General features: G+C 44.7%; 1 protein-coding gene across 1 annotated transcript in view; it reads left to right on the forward strand.

Annotated features, from left to right (window-relative positions):
• The window catches only part of NOL10 (nucleolar protein 10), a 102,445-nt gene that overhangs the window by 31,058 nt on the left and 55,499 nt on the right, over nt 1–15,888 (forward strand). The window contains exon 13 of the mRNA XM_004696029.2: nt 9,400–9,452. Within this exon, the coding sequence (XP_004696086.1) occupies nt 9,400–9,452 (53 nt within the window). The remainder of the gene's footprint in view (nt 1–9,399; nt 9,453–15,888) is intronic.

Below are 15,888 nucleotides of genomic sequence, written 5' to 3' on the forward strand. Positions count from 1 at the left end.
ATACCAAAAGATGAGCAGGCATCACTGTGATAAAGGAATACCAAAAGCAAGCCGTGGGCAGTCCCATCGCTGGGGCCAAACCCACGTGAGCAAATCACTCGGGGCTTTTTGATCATAGCAACTAGAAACGGCTCTAGAGAAGGTCTTGCTCACATCACATTCGGATGCTGACTGAGATGAGCACAGGAGGAGTGGAAACAGAGAGAAGAGAGCAGGGAAGGGCTGGAAACGAAGGGAGACGTCGGGCTGGTTTGAGGAGGCGGAGAGCTTCGTGTCTGAGCTCTGGTCCCCGGGGAGAGGTGACGTGGAATCGAAAGGTGAAGGTAGCCAGCCAGGTTAGCACTTCTGCGACGGGCTGCACTGTTGGGCGCTCTTTATACTCAGAGAGCTCCTGCTCAGGCTGTGCTTTAGGAAGGAAAGTCTGCCATAGTTGATAGGGTGAATTGATTTTGAACTACAGTGATTAGGAATAAAGTGATACTGTGAGCTGAAATAGGTAGTATGAGAGAGCAAGTTTGGAAAGAAGTCATTTTATTTTTTGAACATTTCAAGTATTCAGAGGTGCAGGGACAGTGATGTGGCAGTGTCTGACTGGGCAGCTCATCAAAATCACCTGGCGAGCTTTTTGAAAAATACCAGATGTATGGATTGAAGTAATTAGGAGGAGGGCCACCCAGAAACATATTTTTAAAAAGGCTTCCCAGAAATTTCTTATGCAGCAAGCCCTGCACTAGTGGACAGCCCAGTGTTAGTAGAAAATAGGGGCACAGAATAAGCAGGTCACAAGTAAAGGGAGGCTTTCCCACGGAATGGATGCGATCACTGATGGGGAGGCCACGGAGGGGGCGAGAAGAGGACGGGGCGTGAGAGTGGAGGGAAAAGGAGGAGCCGCCTGAGAAATTGAACAGGTTCTGAGGGCCAGCAGAAGCGAGGAGAGGAGAGGTTCAATCCGGCAGTGATCGGCAAGTAGTAAACATTAGAAAGGCCGAGGCAGGAAGGACAATAAGCACTACAGTAGTCCATGTAGGTGATGGCGGATTCATGTAAAATTTTAATTTAATTTTTTACTATCCTGCGTAGTCTACGGCAGATTACTTTTTCTTATTTTCCTTTGTTTAAATATCTGAAGTCAGATAAATTGGTAATTCGCATAGGGCCACATGGAGTTGGTATGTATGTGGCAGAACGTAGTTTACTCAACCTTTTCTTTTGGTTGAGTTTTGGGAGCATTTCATATATTCTATATATTTAGCCATTATTACCTATATGGTTACCAGATATTTTCTCCCTTCTTTAGATTGTCTTCTCGCTTTCTTGATAAGTTCTTTCAGCCACAAAGTGTCTAATTTTGATATTAGTCCAAATTATCCTTTTTTTTATTTTGCTAATGTGCTCTTGGTGCTGGATCTAAGAATCAGCTCAAACAGTGCCTTAAAGCTTTGTTCATTTGTTTTCTGCTGAAAGTTTATGGTTTCAGTTCTTATTTTCAGGTTGTTATTCATTTTGCGTTACTTCTTGCATATGGTGTGAGGTAGGGCACCGGTTGTGTATCCATTTGTCACAAGACCGTCTGTTGAGGAAACTATTCTTCCTCTACTGAATGAAGTGGGCACTTTTGTACACAGTTAGTTAGCCATAGCTTTATTTCTGAACCCTCAATTCTGTGCCTATCCGGGTACTACTGCCATACTATTTTGGTTACTTTGGCTTTATAGTGTGCTTTGAAAATAAGAACCCTGAGTCATCCAATGTTGTTCCTTAAGATTATCTTTACTATTTAAGACACCTTGCAATGCCTATCAAAATTTCAGTTTCAATTGTAGATTGCTTTGAGTGGTATGTACATCTTCACAGTGTTAAGTTTTTCAATCCATGAACATCATATATTTCCAGTTATTGGGTCCTCCTTAACTTCTTCTTTTTTTAATCATTTTATCGGGGGCTCCTACAACTCTTACAATCCATACATACATCAATTGTGTAAAGCACATTTGTACATTCATCGCCCTCATCATTATCAAAACATTTGCTCTCTACCCAAGCCCTTGGCATCAGCTCCTCATTTTCCCCCTCCCTCTCCGCTCCCCCTTCCCTCATGAACCCTCGGTAATTTATAAATTATTATTTTGTCATATCTTGCACTGTCCAGCGTCTCCCTTCATCTACTTAGTCCTCCTGTTTTATACTTCTCAGCATGTAAGTCTTTGACTTCCCTGTAAATTTATTCCTAGATATTTTATTCATTTAACTGCTATTGTAACTATAGTTGATTTCCTAATTTCTTTGCCACCTTGGCCATTATATAGAAACGTAACTGGTCTTTGTATGTTAACTTTATAATCCCCAAAATTTTATTAAGAAAATTTTCAAACCTGTTGGAAAGTTGAAAAAATAGTAGCTTGAGCATATCTTATCCTCTACCTTGAGGCAACGTGTGCTAATACTTAGCCATATTGGCTTTTTATATATCAAAGTAACTCCAAAGAGTTTGCGGACCCGAAGGGGTTAGTAGAATTACTAGAAAGTGAACTGCAGTTATAGTAGCATCTCATCCCTTATCTAATCCAGCACTAACCCCACAGGAATAGACTTTCCTCTCTAAAGTCCTGATAGAGTCTTGGCTAGAACACATGATTAACACACTCAACTGCTAGCCAGAAGGTTGGAGGTTCCAGTCCGCCCAAAGGAGTGTTGGGAGAAGCGCCTGGTGCTCCACTTCTACAGAATTAGCCATCATCGAGAATAGTACAGAGGATAGGTCTACTCAGACATACATGGGGTTGCAGAACTCACTTGATGGATGGGTACCATTATCACACCTAATAATATTAGCAATAATTTACCAATAACATTATCATACATCCAGTCCATTAAATCTTTTTTTCATTTGCTACTAAAATGCATTTCTAAAGGTTCTTTTTTAAGAAGCAGGTTGTAATCAAAGTAATATATTACATTTAGTTATTTTATCTTTTTATTTTGTTTGATTCAGAGCAATATTCCAGTCTTTTTTCCCCCCTTCTCCCAGGCGGCATCAATTTTCCTAAGATTTAGGCCTGGCCCTCACTCTAGATTTGTGAATGCTTCTTCTCATAGTGGTACTGAAAGACTCCTCCAGCCCTAGTAGTTTGCTTAACCAAAGTCGGAAGCGGAACTTGCTTTAGGTTAAAGATTTGGGGCAAGAAAAGTAGAAGAATCACCTGTGCTTCCTGTGAGACCTCAGCCCGTCAGGCCACGCCCTGATGCTGCATTAGCTCGAGGTAAGGTGATGACAGCCAGATCTCTTCCTTATAAAACACGATTTTCTGGAAAGTAAAACTTTGAACACTGATGATTTGAAAAGAGGAGTGGCTGTTATGGCCATGGGACCTGTAAGACAGCACTTGGTGTACAATCCGACGGACTAGCTAGGGGTGCTCTGTCTTCAGAAGGCCAGCACAGTGCGCGGGGCGTTCTCTTGAACAGAGTGCATGTGCTTTGCTGTCTTGCCCTCCTTATGCCACACCTGTTCCCTTTAATGCTTCTTGCGTTTTTTGCTTAATCGTCGAGATTAATCATATTTGAGAAAAGCAAAAACGTTTTTCTTTATCATCTTGCTTACTCACTTCAGAGTAACTGAAGACTGAGCATTATTGTTTTGCAGTGTTTTTCTAAAACCAAAACTGCTCCGATTATTGAGAAAGAAGATTCTGACTCCCTGGCTCCTGCTCTGGTCCTGCTGCGCTGTGGTCGGGCAGGCCTTTGTTCAGCGTACGTGCAAAGTATGATGGATGAAGAGGCAGCATGGTTCTCCTAATACTTTGGTGGGCATTGGATTCATGTCAGAGCTTGTTAAGCAATCCTGTATATAAGCCTCATCTCAGACCGGTCGGATTATAATTGGCAGTTTCCGATCACTGATAGTGAAAAAACGGAAGTGGGCTTTGGATTCAGAAATTCAGCTTGAACCATTTTGCAAGATAACGGGTTCCCATGTCTGCCTTATAGGGCTAATGGAGACCGCTCTGTCGTGCAATGTAAACACCGAAAAAAATCCCCAGACTCACTGCCATGCTGTCAGCTTTGGTACACAGTGACCTTCATAGGAATTCTGAGAATGTAAACCTTTACTGGAACAAACGGCTGTATCTTTTCCCTCAGAGCAACTAATGGGTCTGAATTGCTGATCTTATGCTAGCAGTTAATAATTGTAATATACAGTGGGTCAGTGTGAAATAGTCTTTTATTCTCTGTCATTGTCCTTGTAATACATGGGAACAAACAAACTAAATAAACGGATCGTGTCTTTGGTGTGCTTTTGGCCCATAGCAACTGTCCATACAGAACAACACACAGCCCCGTCCTGCGCCATCCTCAGCAGTGCGGTGTGTCTGAGCCCAGAGGTGGAGCCACTGTGTCAGGCCCTCTCCCCAACAGGCTTCCTCTTTTTGGCTGCCCTTCGGCTGTGCCAAGCACCGTGTCCTTCTCCAGGCCCTGGTCGTAGTGATAACATGTCCACCAGAGTACACGAGACCAAGTCTGGCCGTCGTCTCTTCTAAACAGGATCTAGGCTTTACTTCTTTCAAGACGGATGTGCTTCTAGCAGCCGTGGTACTTTCAGTCGCTTCCGCTCTTCTGCCATCTTCCTCATTCATTGTCCGACGCACATTTTTGTCGAGTAACTAAAAAGACCTGGGTAAGGTCCACCGTAGTCCTCAAAATGACTTCTTGGCTCTTCAGCACTTTAAACGCGTTAAAGAAGTCTTGTGCGGCTGATTGACCCAATGCAGTATGCTGCTTGGCTTCCTGACCGACTGCTGCTATCCTGAGCATTGACTGTGGGTCCACATGAAATGAAATCCCGGGTAACTGAATTTTTCCTGCATTTTTCCTGATGTTGTCTATTGGTCTAATGGGGAGGAGTTTGGGTTTCTTTGTCATGGAGGCTGCAGTCTCTGATTTCCGTCAGTGAGCACCTGAAGTCTTTTTGGCAAGCAAGGCAGTGTCGTATATTGACAGTTGTTAATAAATAAATGAAGATGCTGCCTTCTTCATATAGTCCACCTTCTTGTATTAGTTACTCCGCACGCAGACTGACTAAGGATGACACACTTCCTGATTCTAACCTGCAGCATCGCTTGCGGTTTCCAGCTCGACTTGAAGGCAGAGCTCAGAGTCTGCCTTGTACGCTGGAAGGACGATGGTCAGGGACAGCGACTTCAGTGCAGTGCTTCACATGCATCTGGTCATTGTTGTAACTCGTCAGTGCTTTGCCTATTAATGGGTTTTGGAGGGGGGGGGGGCATACTAATGTTTTGACCATAAAAATAATACTAAAAAGTGATCACACCTTTGGATATCACTGCAATATCAAATCGCCATGCAAGTTTCCTTTTACATACTTATACTCCCAAAAGATGTACAGTCTCAGAAACTCTGACCTACGGGAGTTGGACTTGACTGGCTGACTGTGAGTTTGGTAGTTGTGATTGTTGACAGCTGAGAGAATGGCCCTGGGGTCAGACTGTGCACGCTACTGATGGACCGCATTGTTTGTGGGAGTTCCAAGAGCCCTCTGAATCAGATGCAGACTGTCTGTGCATGTTTCTGGGCCATCCCCGGTGCTTATCCGGTTCTCTTTCACAGGTTTGATTAGACAGCACTAGTGCACATGTGACAAATGGTCTTTTCCTCCTCTCTTAAAATTGCACTTTGCTTGTTAGAGGGAGAACAGTGAAGCACCTTTAAAGGATAAACCATCTGTATTCCCACTGTCTCTTCAAAGTACTATTATCGTATTCATTTATCTGTATTCACTCTTTTTATCCTACGTTCACTAATTTAAAATAATACACTGTGCACATCGCTGTCTTTTGGTTTTCCGTTTGTAAAAGTACTTTCTACTTTGTGTGAGGCCAGGTTGACTAGAGAAACAAACCCAGCACCACTCATATATGTACAAGAAAGAGCTTCATATCAAGAAGCTTTGCATATCCGGAAACCAGCCCAGTCCAACTCCAGTCCATAAGTCCAATGCTAGTTCATGCGTCCCTCTGCAGACTCAGGCAGCCACATGCAATGATGCAGAATGAAGGAGCTCACATGCCAGTGGGTACAAAGTCCTGTTGGTTCCAATGGCGGTGGACGCATCTCCAGGGCTCTGGCAGGTCCCCGGAAGATCTCCAAGTGGCTCACTGTGTTAGACATGGTTCTCTAGAGAGATAAAACCAAATTGCTGATAATATATTTATTTATAAAGATAATTAGATATGTAACAAGAAATGAACTGTTAAATCATATACAGATAAATATATAATACAAGAAATGAACGGTTAAATTATAAAGCACTACAAGTGGCTCACTGCAACTCAGTTCTGTGAGAGACTAGCAGTCCTTCAAGTCTAGCGGAAATAATGGGTGGTGAGGGTGTTTCCTGGGTGCTCTCAGCAATATTTTGTAAGGTATCTCCCTTAGGCAATGCTACTGATGCAGCCCCACCTGGCATATCAACTTGCATAGTTTGGCTAATCTGCTCGGGTGTGGATTGTGAATTAACACTTTCAGCTGGGAGGGGTGGATCTATTGAACAATTGTTTCTGAGGGTTCAATATCCTCTCCTGGATCATCAGCCCATATGTTCCCATCCCGTGTTTCAGGGTCCCAACTTTTCCCAATCAGTGCTCTCACTTTGGCTTCTCTCACTCTAGATCTGCAATTCAGCTGCTGTTGTAATTCAGCCACTCACATAATGAGACTCTGGACCTGGTTCTCAGCAATGGCAGCTCTTTTACTAGCGGAGAGAAGGCTCTCCTTTGTAGCACAGATGGAAGTTTTCAGATCCATTAGTCTGCACTTAAGGCGCGCTTTTGAGACTCTGAGACTCACCAACAGGAAGGTGAAGCAGAGAGAGAGACCGGCCCGCTTCCAGAGCGCCATTTATCTTGGTGGCACCTCCGAATGAGGTCATCAAGCTGTTACCTGATTGACAGTTTAGACTGCACCACTACACTTCAGGTTGACATGGAATTATGTAACTACCACCATGTTGCTATAACTTGTTCATTTTGGCCCTTCGTGTGCAAGAAGCATTTTAATTTGACTTCAGTTGCGAGTGGTGCTCCAGAGCCGCAGTCACGTTGGGTGGGCGTGTTGACTCACCGCCGTGGAGTCGATGGCGACCCTATGGGACAGGATGGAACTGCCCTGTGGGTTCCCTGGAGAGTAGAAAGCTTAGTCGGTCTTCTACCTAGTGTTTTTGAACTTCTGCCCTCGTGGTTAGCGCCCCAACGACTAACCACTACGCCACCAGGGCTCTAGAGTCAGTCAAAGGAGAAGAGTGTCAGCTGCTGCCCTTTCTGAGTAACTATGCAGTGACTGAGCACACTGCTTTTGAGGCTGTGTTCTTACCGTCAGTCTGCAGTGCCTGGCTCTCCACTCACCGCATCTGTTTGCTTTCTTACTTGTCTGTGATCATCTTCATTTCTGGACAGCTAATAGTCCGCTTCTCAGTGGCTGGCTTTTCTGTTTCTTCTTGGGAGATTCCCCATGTGTCATTGATAAGTTGAGTTGGTTTTGATGATGATGATCCTCCCTGCTTTAGTGAGAGTTCAGCTTGTTTCTTCAGGAAACATTGGGCCAAGTTAGATGTTATCCAGTTGTAGAAAGCCATCTAGCAGAGTCCGTCCTGCATTCCTTCCTGAGCGGTAATCAGATTAGGGCCTTTTCCTTGATGGGCTTGATAGGGGTAGCTGCATCCTTTGAAAGAGAGTGTTCATTTGAATGAACCAGTAACGGTGGGCTTAGGAGATGCCCTATCAGGACCTTTTTTGATTAAAATATGTGTCTTCTGCCCTCAAAACGTTTCCTGTGGTTAAGTCCAAAGGCATCTGGATAGAGGTAGCCGTGCTGTTGTTAGTGAAGAGTTAGGGCGGCGTACAGGCAATAGAGATGCTTCTGTCCGTCGAGATCTCAGTTTACGTGAGAACTGCTCAGGATACAGTTGCTCAGAAGGACACTTCTTTCTTTGATGTGCAGCAGAAAGGCCTTTCTCTGGCTCTCCACTTCTTGGCCTGGACTCTGTTCTGCTTGGGCAATGTTACACAGTTCTTTTAGGGCTGCCGATAAATGCCAAAAGGGCATACTATTCTGCCATGGGCCACAGCTTTAAGACCCTCAGCTCCAGCTCTGTGGGTGAGCAAACTCCAGCTTCCCCAATAAAGTGTCCACAGGCACCCCACTTCACAAGCCAGCACTTACCCCAAAGCTCTCCGCTAAGCTCTGGTTCCTGATTTGGCTGCTGCGTGTTTCCTGGATCAGCGAGGTTCAGTGCACAGAGATCTCTGGATCCAAAGGATGCATCCCACCCCTGACTCTTCCTTCATGCTGATGGTGCAATTCTCCCCTCTCCCTCCTGTTTCTGAGATGACTGGTTTTAAAACCAGCAGGACGGCGATCACTATTACCTCTGGGAACAATTACAGATGGACAGTATAATCCCGTCAGTATCTTTCCCACCTCCTTACCAACCCCATCAGGAAAGCGATCATCGTTTGGTGGGAGTAGCAAAGGCTGTGGCTCCAAAGTCACACTGACTTCCATTGAGCGGCAGCCAATGGCTGGATGGCAGTGAGTTTTCTGGTTTGGGTTTTTTTTTAAAATGAGTGAGTTATTTTATGTAAAAGACTTTGATTTCATCTAGATCTAGAGCTTTTCTGATGTCGCGACACACAGCATTTTGCTTATGTCACTTTGTTTTCAGTGCGAGTGTGAAGTTGGGTTTTAGAGACGTGGACTCTCGACCTCTGTGAGTGTCCAGTTAACGGAGGCTCTTCATATTTGGACAGTGTTCTGTGAAATCACTCCTCTCAGCAGGGCTGTGCTTGAGCTTGACTGGTTTCAGACAGTGAGGTGCTGTTGTAGTTGCTGTCGTCGATTATGAAATGAAAGTTATTCCACCAACTGCTCTCCATGGCTCTTTGATATCTGATGAATAGAATGGAGCCTTTCTTAATTTCCTTATTATCCATGAATCAGTGACTCAGGACTCGTGGGGCACTCAGGCACCAGAACTGCATTGTGCCTGTGCGCCCGGACTTAAAGTGTTCCTGCCTTACCGGTGGTGGCAAGCTGTCGGGACTCTGAGACCCTAAGGCAGAAACCTACTCTCTTACCTAGCGCAGCCTGATATAAGGGGGATTCTACAGCGAAGACAGTCGGCATTTCTGGTAGCTTGATGGTTTGCGGCAGGTCCCCTAGCTCTGAGAGTCAGGAACTGACGAGACTTGCTGGTCGGCCTAACCTCTTCTACTTTGCACTGCCTGTGGAGTCCTTCCGTCCCCACCCGTTTCACGTTGTGACACAAACAGAAAAGGCACCCTATGTCCCCAGGTGTTTATTTTTTTTCTTTGTGTTTATTTGTAGGAATGCTTCTTACTGCCAACGAAACCCCCAAGATGGGCATCTATTATATTCCGGTGAGTAGTCCACATCCGAGTCAAGAGTACGGTCGGGCCAGCAAAGGCACGTTGTTTCTCAGTTGAGTATTTGAGGGGCATGGGGTCTGCATGTGACTGAGCTAAACAGAGGATTCACTTCCAGGAACCAATGAAATAATGCTCAGGATTGATGAATGAGCACGGCTTCAGTGGGGACCGTAATAGCACGGTGAGAGAGGCACGAGAAAGGCGTCTTCTTTCTTCAGATCGGCATTTGTTTTGTTTCTAAGAATGTCAGAATCTTCCGAATTTTATGGATCACAGGTTTGCTGAATTCTAAGATGGAAAGCTCGTGCTATTTTTAGATTCCTCTCTCCATAGTTGTTTACTATTTCTTTGAAAAAATAGTTACATATGAAAAAGTATTTTAGGTTGACTGATAAGTGATCACATATTTTATACGCCCTTTTATTTCTTTCTGTTTAGAATATTCCTCTTGTTTGTGGCCAAAGCTCCCCTTTCCGTTTACATTAGGGAAGAAACGCAGGAACGTGCCGTCTCCGGACTCCTGCTTCTGTAGTTCCTCACCCGAGGCTGGCAGTTCAGACCCCAGGAGAAGCCCGAGGCCTGGTGCTCCGTAAGGGTTACAGCCTGCGGAGCCGCCGTGGTGCTGTCGCTCGGGGAATTGCCTTGACGGCAGTGAGACTAGGTTGGCGAGCAGGAAAAGCACTTACTTCAAAGTTGGCATTAAGTTACTTTATAATTCAGTAAATATCTCCCTTAGCTGAGATTTATTTTTGAGCGGGGCATGAGATTGGAGCCAAAGTAAGCCAATAAACAAAGTAAGCATGGGCTTACGTGTGCTTACTTACTAACCTGTAGGGAACAATTTGACTTTTTTTTACCACATAATGATTCTTCTAGGTATGTCTGGCATCTGTCTCTCTTCAACCATTGTATTAGTCTAGGTACTTTAGAGAAACAAATCCACAGCAACCCATGTATAAGAGAGAGTTTTATGTAAAGAAAATGTGCATCACGAAAACATCACAACCCAATGCTGCCCAAGCCCACAAATCCAACATTAACCCATTTACCCAACACCAGTCCACAAAGTCCTCCACCTCACAAAACAGAGGTATTGATGCCGACTGCAGGAGGAAAGCTGAGTCAATGAACGAATAAGCATCTCAGCACTAGCAGGGGTCTCCACACGGCTGCTCCAGCACCCAGGGCTGCATCGGGATAGGCCATGTAGCTTCTCCTTGAGGATGTCTTGTATGAAGTCAATCTTGCAAGCTGATGCAGGGAACTGCTAAGGCAGCTGCACCCTGGTGCGACCATCACAAAGCAAGAGACCCGAGAACTAGAAAGGCGAGGCTCACCACCCATTTATCCCTCTGCCTTTCAATTAGCCCCACATATGATTATCGGCCAGGCTGGCACAATTAACTAACTCAACCATGTAGCACCTTAGTATAGTTCCAAAGCCTTTGTCCACATTCATAATCCCTGATGGCCAGAGGACCCAGTAAGCACAGGCTCTCTTGTGCTTATTTATTATTCTGTAACAAACAATTTCACATCTGTTTCACCACACCTTTGAAACCCACGTGCAGTTGTTGGGCACAGATTAGTAAGTAAGCACAAATAAGCTTGTTTGTTGGGTAACCGGGTCTAGAGGTTAGGAGTCTGAAGCTCAGAGCTTTAGGGAAGTAGATGCTCTTTCCCCCAGGTGACTCTCTGATCCTCCAGTTAGGACAGTGCTTCAGATTTACGATGGTTCTGGATGAGGTAGTTTGCAATGAATGCTCATAGAAGCATCAGTCAAGAAACAAAATGAAATATTGCACTGGACAGGACTGTTGCAAAAGACCTCTTTAAGGTGTTCACAAGCAAAGATGTCGTGATGAGAACTACGATGCGCCTGCCTCGAGCATGCTAATTTCAGTTGCTTTATACACACGTGAAAGCTGAACAACTAAGAATGGAGATTAAAGACTCGGTGCGTTTGAATCCCGTTTCTGACAAGGAATACTGGAAGTCCCACGGACGGCCAGCAGGACAAGCAGATCTGTCTCGGGATGAGTACGCCCAGAATACTCCCCAGAAGCGGGGTGGCGAGGCTCCGTCTCACGTACTTTGAATATGCTACTAGGAGGTGTCCTGGGAAAGGCCGTCCTGCCTGGGCAGTGAAAAAGAAGACCTGACCCTGAGCTGGATTTCCCAGGGGCCAACACCCTCACGGTCTCTAGGCTAAGGGTGGCGGTGCCCAGAGTGCAGGATTGGACAGCCTTTCTTTCTGCTGCACAGGCTCTGCACGAGCGATCTGTGCCTGCGTGAGACAGAGGGCTTCCAAACGTGCATGAGAAAGTGGAATTGACAAGCAATTGAATTTTCCACTAATTTTTGAAGCCTCTTCCTATTTCGAAAGTAAGGTTTCGGTTGCTATTGACGTAGTGGTTTTAGGATGTTGATATGCTACATTGTGGCAAGCATTCCTGAGCTATTTCGTCTGGTGGTTAAGTGACAGCAAGCTTGTCGGTTTTCCTGAGTTGTCAGATGTCCCTATTTTCCCTGACTCTCACAGAGAATGGCTTCTGTGTTCATGTCAGTTTATCCAGCTTTCTCTGCATTCGTTTGTTTAATGATTAATATTGATTGTATCAGTTTTGTGTGCACCGATACCTAGTCCCTTTGGGTTTCAAAGACGGTGAATCTTTTTTTTTTTTAATTGGGGGCTTGTACAACTCTTAGCACAATCCATACATCCATCCATTGTGTCAGCACGTTTGTACATTTGTTGCCATCATCGTTCTCAAAACATATGCTTTCTACTTGAGCCCTTGGCAGCACGTCCTCATTTTTCCCTCCCTCCCTGTTCCCCCTCCCTCATGAACCCTTTAAGATTTATAAATTATTATTATTTTGTCATATCTTACAATGTCCGAAGTCTCCCTTCACCACTTTTCTGTTGTCCATCCCCCAGGGAGGGGGTTATACATAGATCCTTGTAATCTAATCGGTTCCCCCTTTCTACCCCACCTTCCCTCCACCCTCCTGGTATCGCCACTCTCACCACTGGTCCTGAGAGGTTCATCTGTCCTGGATTCCCTGTTTCCAGTTCCTATCTGTACCAGTGTACATCCCCTGGTCTAGCCAGATCTGTAAGGTAGAATTGGGATCCTGATAGTGGGTGGGTGGGGAAGCATTTAGGAACTAGAGGAAAGTTGGATGTTTCATCATTGCTCCACTGCACCCTAACTGGTTCGTCTCCTCCCTGAGACCTTTCTGTGAGAGGATGTCTAGTTGCCTATAGATGGGTTTTGGGCCCCCACTCTGTACTCCCCCTCATTCACAATGATTTGATTTTTTGTGAGATGGTGAATCTTTATGGGAACAGACAACCCTGTCTTTCTGCCACAGAGCAGCCGGCTGGTTCAAACCTACAAACTTTGCTCAGCACCCCGAGGTGCGGCTCACTACGTCACCATGACTCCTTAACGGTATACCAGGTACTTCTTTTTCCTCAGCGAGTTTATACTGAGGGACTGAAACAAGAAGTTAGGCCATTTCCGTTGGACGTAGTGAGTGCTAGCGTGGAAGCAAGGAGGGTACTTTGCAAGGGCCCTGGGAGGAAGACATTGAGTCCAGTGCAGCTGAGGAGTGACCGGCAGTGTGGAGGGTAGCCCTCCGCTGAGAACCTTCCCAGGGAAAGGCACTTGTAAGACGAGACCTAAAAAATGATTCTACTAGATGCGAATTCCACTAGAGCGGCGTGAGCCTAGAGCGGCGTGAGGGGGCAGGCCGTGGGAGTCGAGGGGAGAGTGCTGGTATGTGGGAGTGTCAGGGAGAAGTGCTGTCATGGTGAGTTTCCGAGAGAAGTCGGGAGGGTTAAGGTGCAAGGCTCCAGGGAGCCAGATGGTGAAAAAATCTTGTGAGCCAGGTGTGGGCATGTAAGGCTTGATGTCGGGAATGATAGACCCAGAGTTGGCTTTTGGGAAAGATTTTTTCTGAGGGGTGAGCAGAATGGATTAGGTCGGATCTAATTATTATTTTTTTAACAAATCTTACTTGATAATAGCTGCTTAGTTTCAACTTTGCAACTGAGATGTGACAGACCGCTCCCAGGTGGCGGTGTATGTGAGCCCAGTGAGAACATGAGTTTTTCTTGCTAAGCTAAGCATTATGCTGAGACTTGTACTTGACTGTTCCTTCCTGACCTCCCTCCTTGCCCTGCTGAGTGCTGTTTTATAGCAGCACCACTTGTCCTTACTTGGAACCTGCCTCTGTGCTGCTCCTTCAAAGCAGAAGGAGAGCCCCGGGGCAGAACGGCTGCCATTGCCACGAGATGCTGTCGCACTCAGAGACTGACGTTGGCATGCGTGCTCTTTGGAGGCACATCTAGCCATGGAAGTGAGTGTTTAATACATAGTTCGTGCCAAAACCAAGCGGTCTGGAGGGACGGTGATTTTTAATAACATACCGTAAATCGGTGCAAAAACTTTCCTCCCCTCCCTGGGGCGATGAGTAGAATGAAGACACCTTAATGTTCTCTTAGCACATTTCATCACATGGTCCGTTCTGTCCGACACCTTCTTTCTGAAATACTTGCGATCTTTATAAACTCAATGCATTTCCTGATTTACATTATTTCTTTGCTGTTGTACAAGGGAAGCTTCAGATGTTCATGGAAAAAGCCCTTTTTTCCCTCCTGGACATTTCACTGCATTAGCTTTTTAAATTATTGACAACAAAATGACACCAAGTGTGCATGTGCGTGCCAACATCAGTGCCAGCCACAGCGCTGGAGTACTGCCCTTAACATTATTATCATTTATATGATTGTCATCGTTTAATTAACTTTAATTGTGAATTAGGTGAAGGTTTACAGAGCAGACTGTATATTGCCTTCCCGCCAACCTCTCCCCACCCCCCTAAAAAGAATCCCATTCTCTTTGAATTCCATTTTTCCATAACTGTTTTAAGCCCCCTCCTAGATCCGTGTATAAATTCTTAAATAACCAGGTGGCTCTTGGTAACAGGATTTCCCTGGACATTGCTCTGTTTTCTGAACATCTTTCTTCCCTCTTAGAGATCAGGTACTCTTTTGTTTGTTTTTTAATTCCATGCTTAATTCAAATACAGCTTCAGAGGCTAATCCAGGAATAGTTTTTCAAGTTTGATTTTCTTTAGAAATGTAATTTAATCTTACGTTAGTTTTTCATAATTAATACGTCTGCAACTATGTAGACACCCGAGGGAATCCACGTCCCCAGTTCACTCAACCCCAAACCCAGTGTGTTTAATGTTTCTGTGGGAAATGCTCCTGATTTCCAAGCACCTTAAACAGCTCATTCCGTTTCAGGTGTGCTTCCTGACATGCGTATGTAAACTTCAGGAAAATACTCAATATTTGATTAGAAAGCTAGTTGATTCAGAAGAATAAAATATTTCAGTTAGTTAACTAAAGTGTGACTTTCTGTTTCCTATTAATTTTATTCCTAGAAACATGTAAAAGTTTATGCACGTGAAAATTACATACAAAATTACTGAATCCAACTTTGAATCCTAGCGAGTAGCTATTTTATTTTCAAACATTTTCCTGTGAGAAAAATAACCAAATTTTTAAAATAAGAACTAAAATACTCTGGTTATTTCCACAGTCAGAGAGAATGTTGACACATTGTGATGAATGTAACACTTTCAAACAATTTTGTACATTATCAGCTGGGAGCCTAATGATACTTTAATTAAATATTTTGACATTTATTTGATTTCATTTAAAATTATATCCTGCATTTGGAAAGTACACCTAGGGCTAGAGTCCATGCAAATAAGACATAAAGAGGGATATTTGACCTACACCAGGGTGTATACCTCTGTTTCTTATTACCGAATCATGTTGTCGGGAGTTGCTGTATGCTTGGTTCCAGCTATGGCCACCCTGGGACCCTGTGAGCCATAAAACCGAACCCGGCCTGGTCCTGCACCATTCTCCGCCGTTGCTGAGTAGGGTAAAGTTTCCATGTGTTTTGTTTTTTCTGTGCTGTGTGGGGTCTCAGTCTTTTTAAATGTGCTGAGGCTTGGGGCCCTAGCATATGATCCTTCTGGAAAATGGTTCCTGTGCTCTGGAGAAGAATGTATTTTTCTGATGTTGGGTGGAGAGTTCTATAGATGAGGGAGCCTCAGATATTTTATGGGAGAATGGAATTAAAACATGGAAAGTTTGATTCCTGTAATTGCTGCTTCCTAGAAGGGGTGCCCTCTTAGTTTCGGCATCCAGAGCTATAAGAACAGAGTAAAATCAGATAGACACACACACACACACACACACACACACACACTCGGCATCCAGAGCTATAAGAACAGAGTGTTTAAAATCAGATACACACACACACACACACACACATTCGGCATCCAGAGCTATAAGAACAGAGTAAAATCAGATACACACACACACACACACACACAC

The sequence above is a fragment of the Echinops telfairi genome, unplaced genomic scaffold, assembly GCF_000313985.2.
Source record: "Echinops telfairi isolate 266 unplaced genomic scaffold, ASM31398v2 ScPeMD7_9;HRSCAF=40, whole genome shotgun sequence".
NCBI lineage: Eukaryota > Metazoa > Chordata > Mammalia > Afrosoricida > Tenrecidae > Echinops > Echinops telfairi.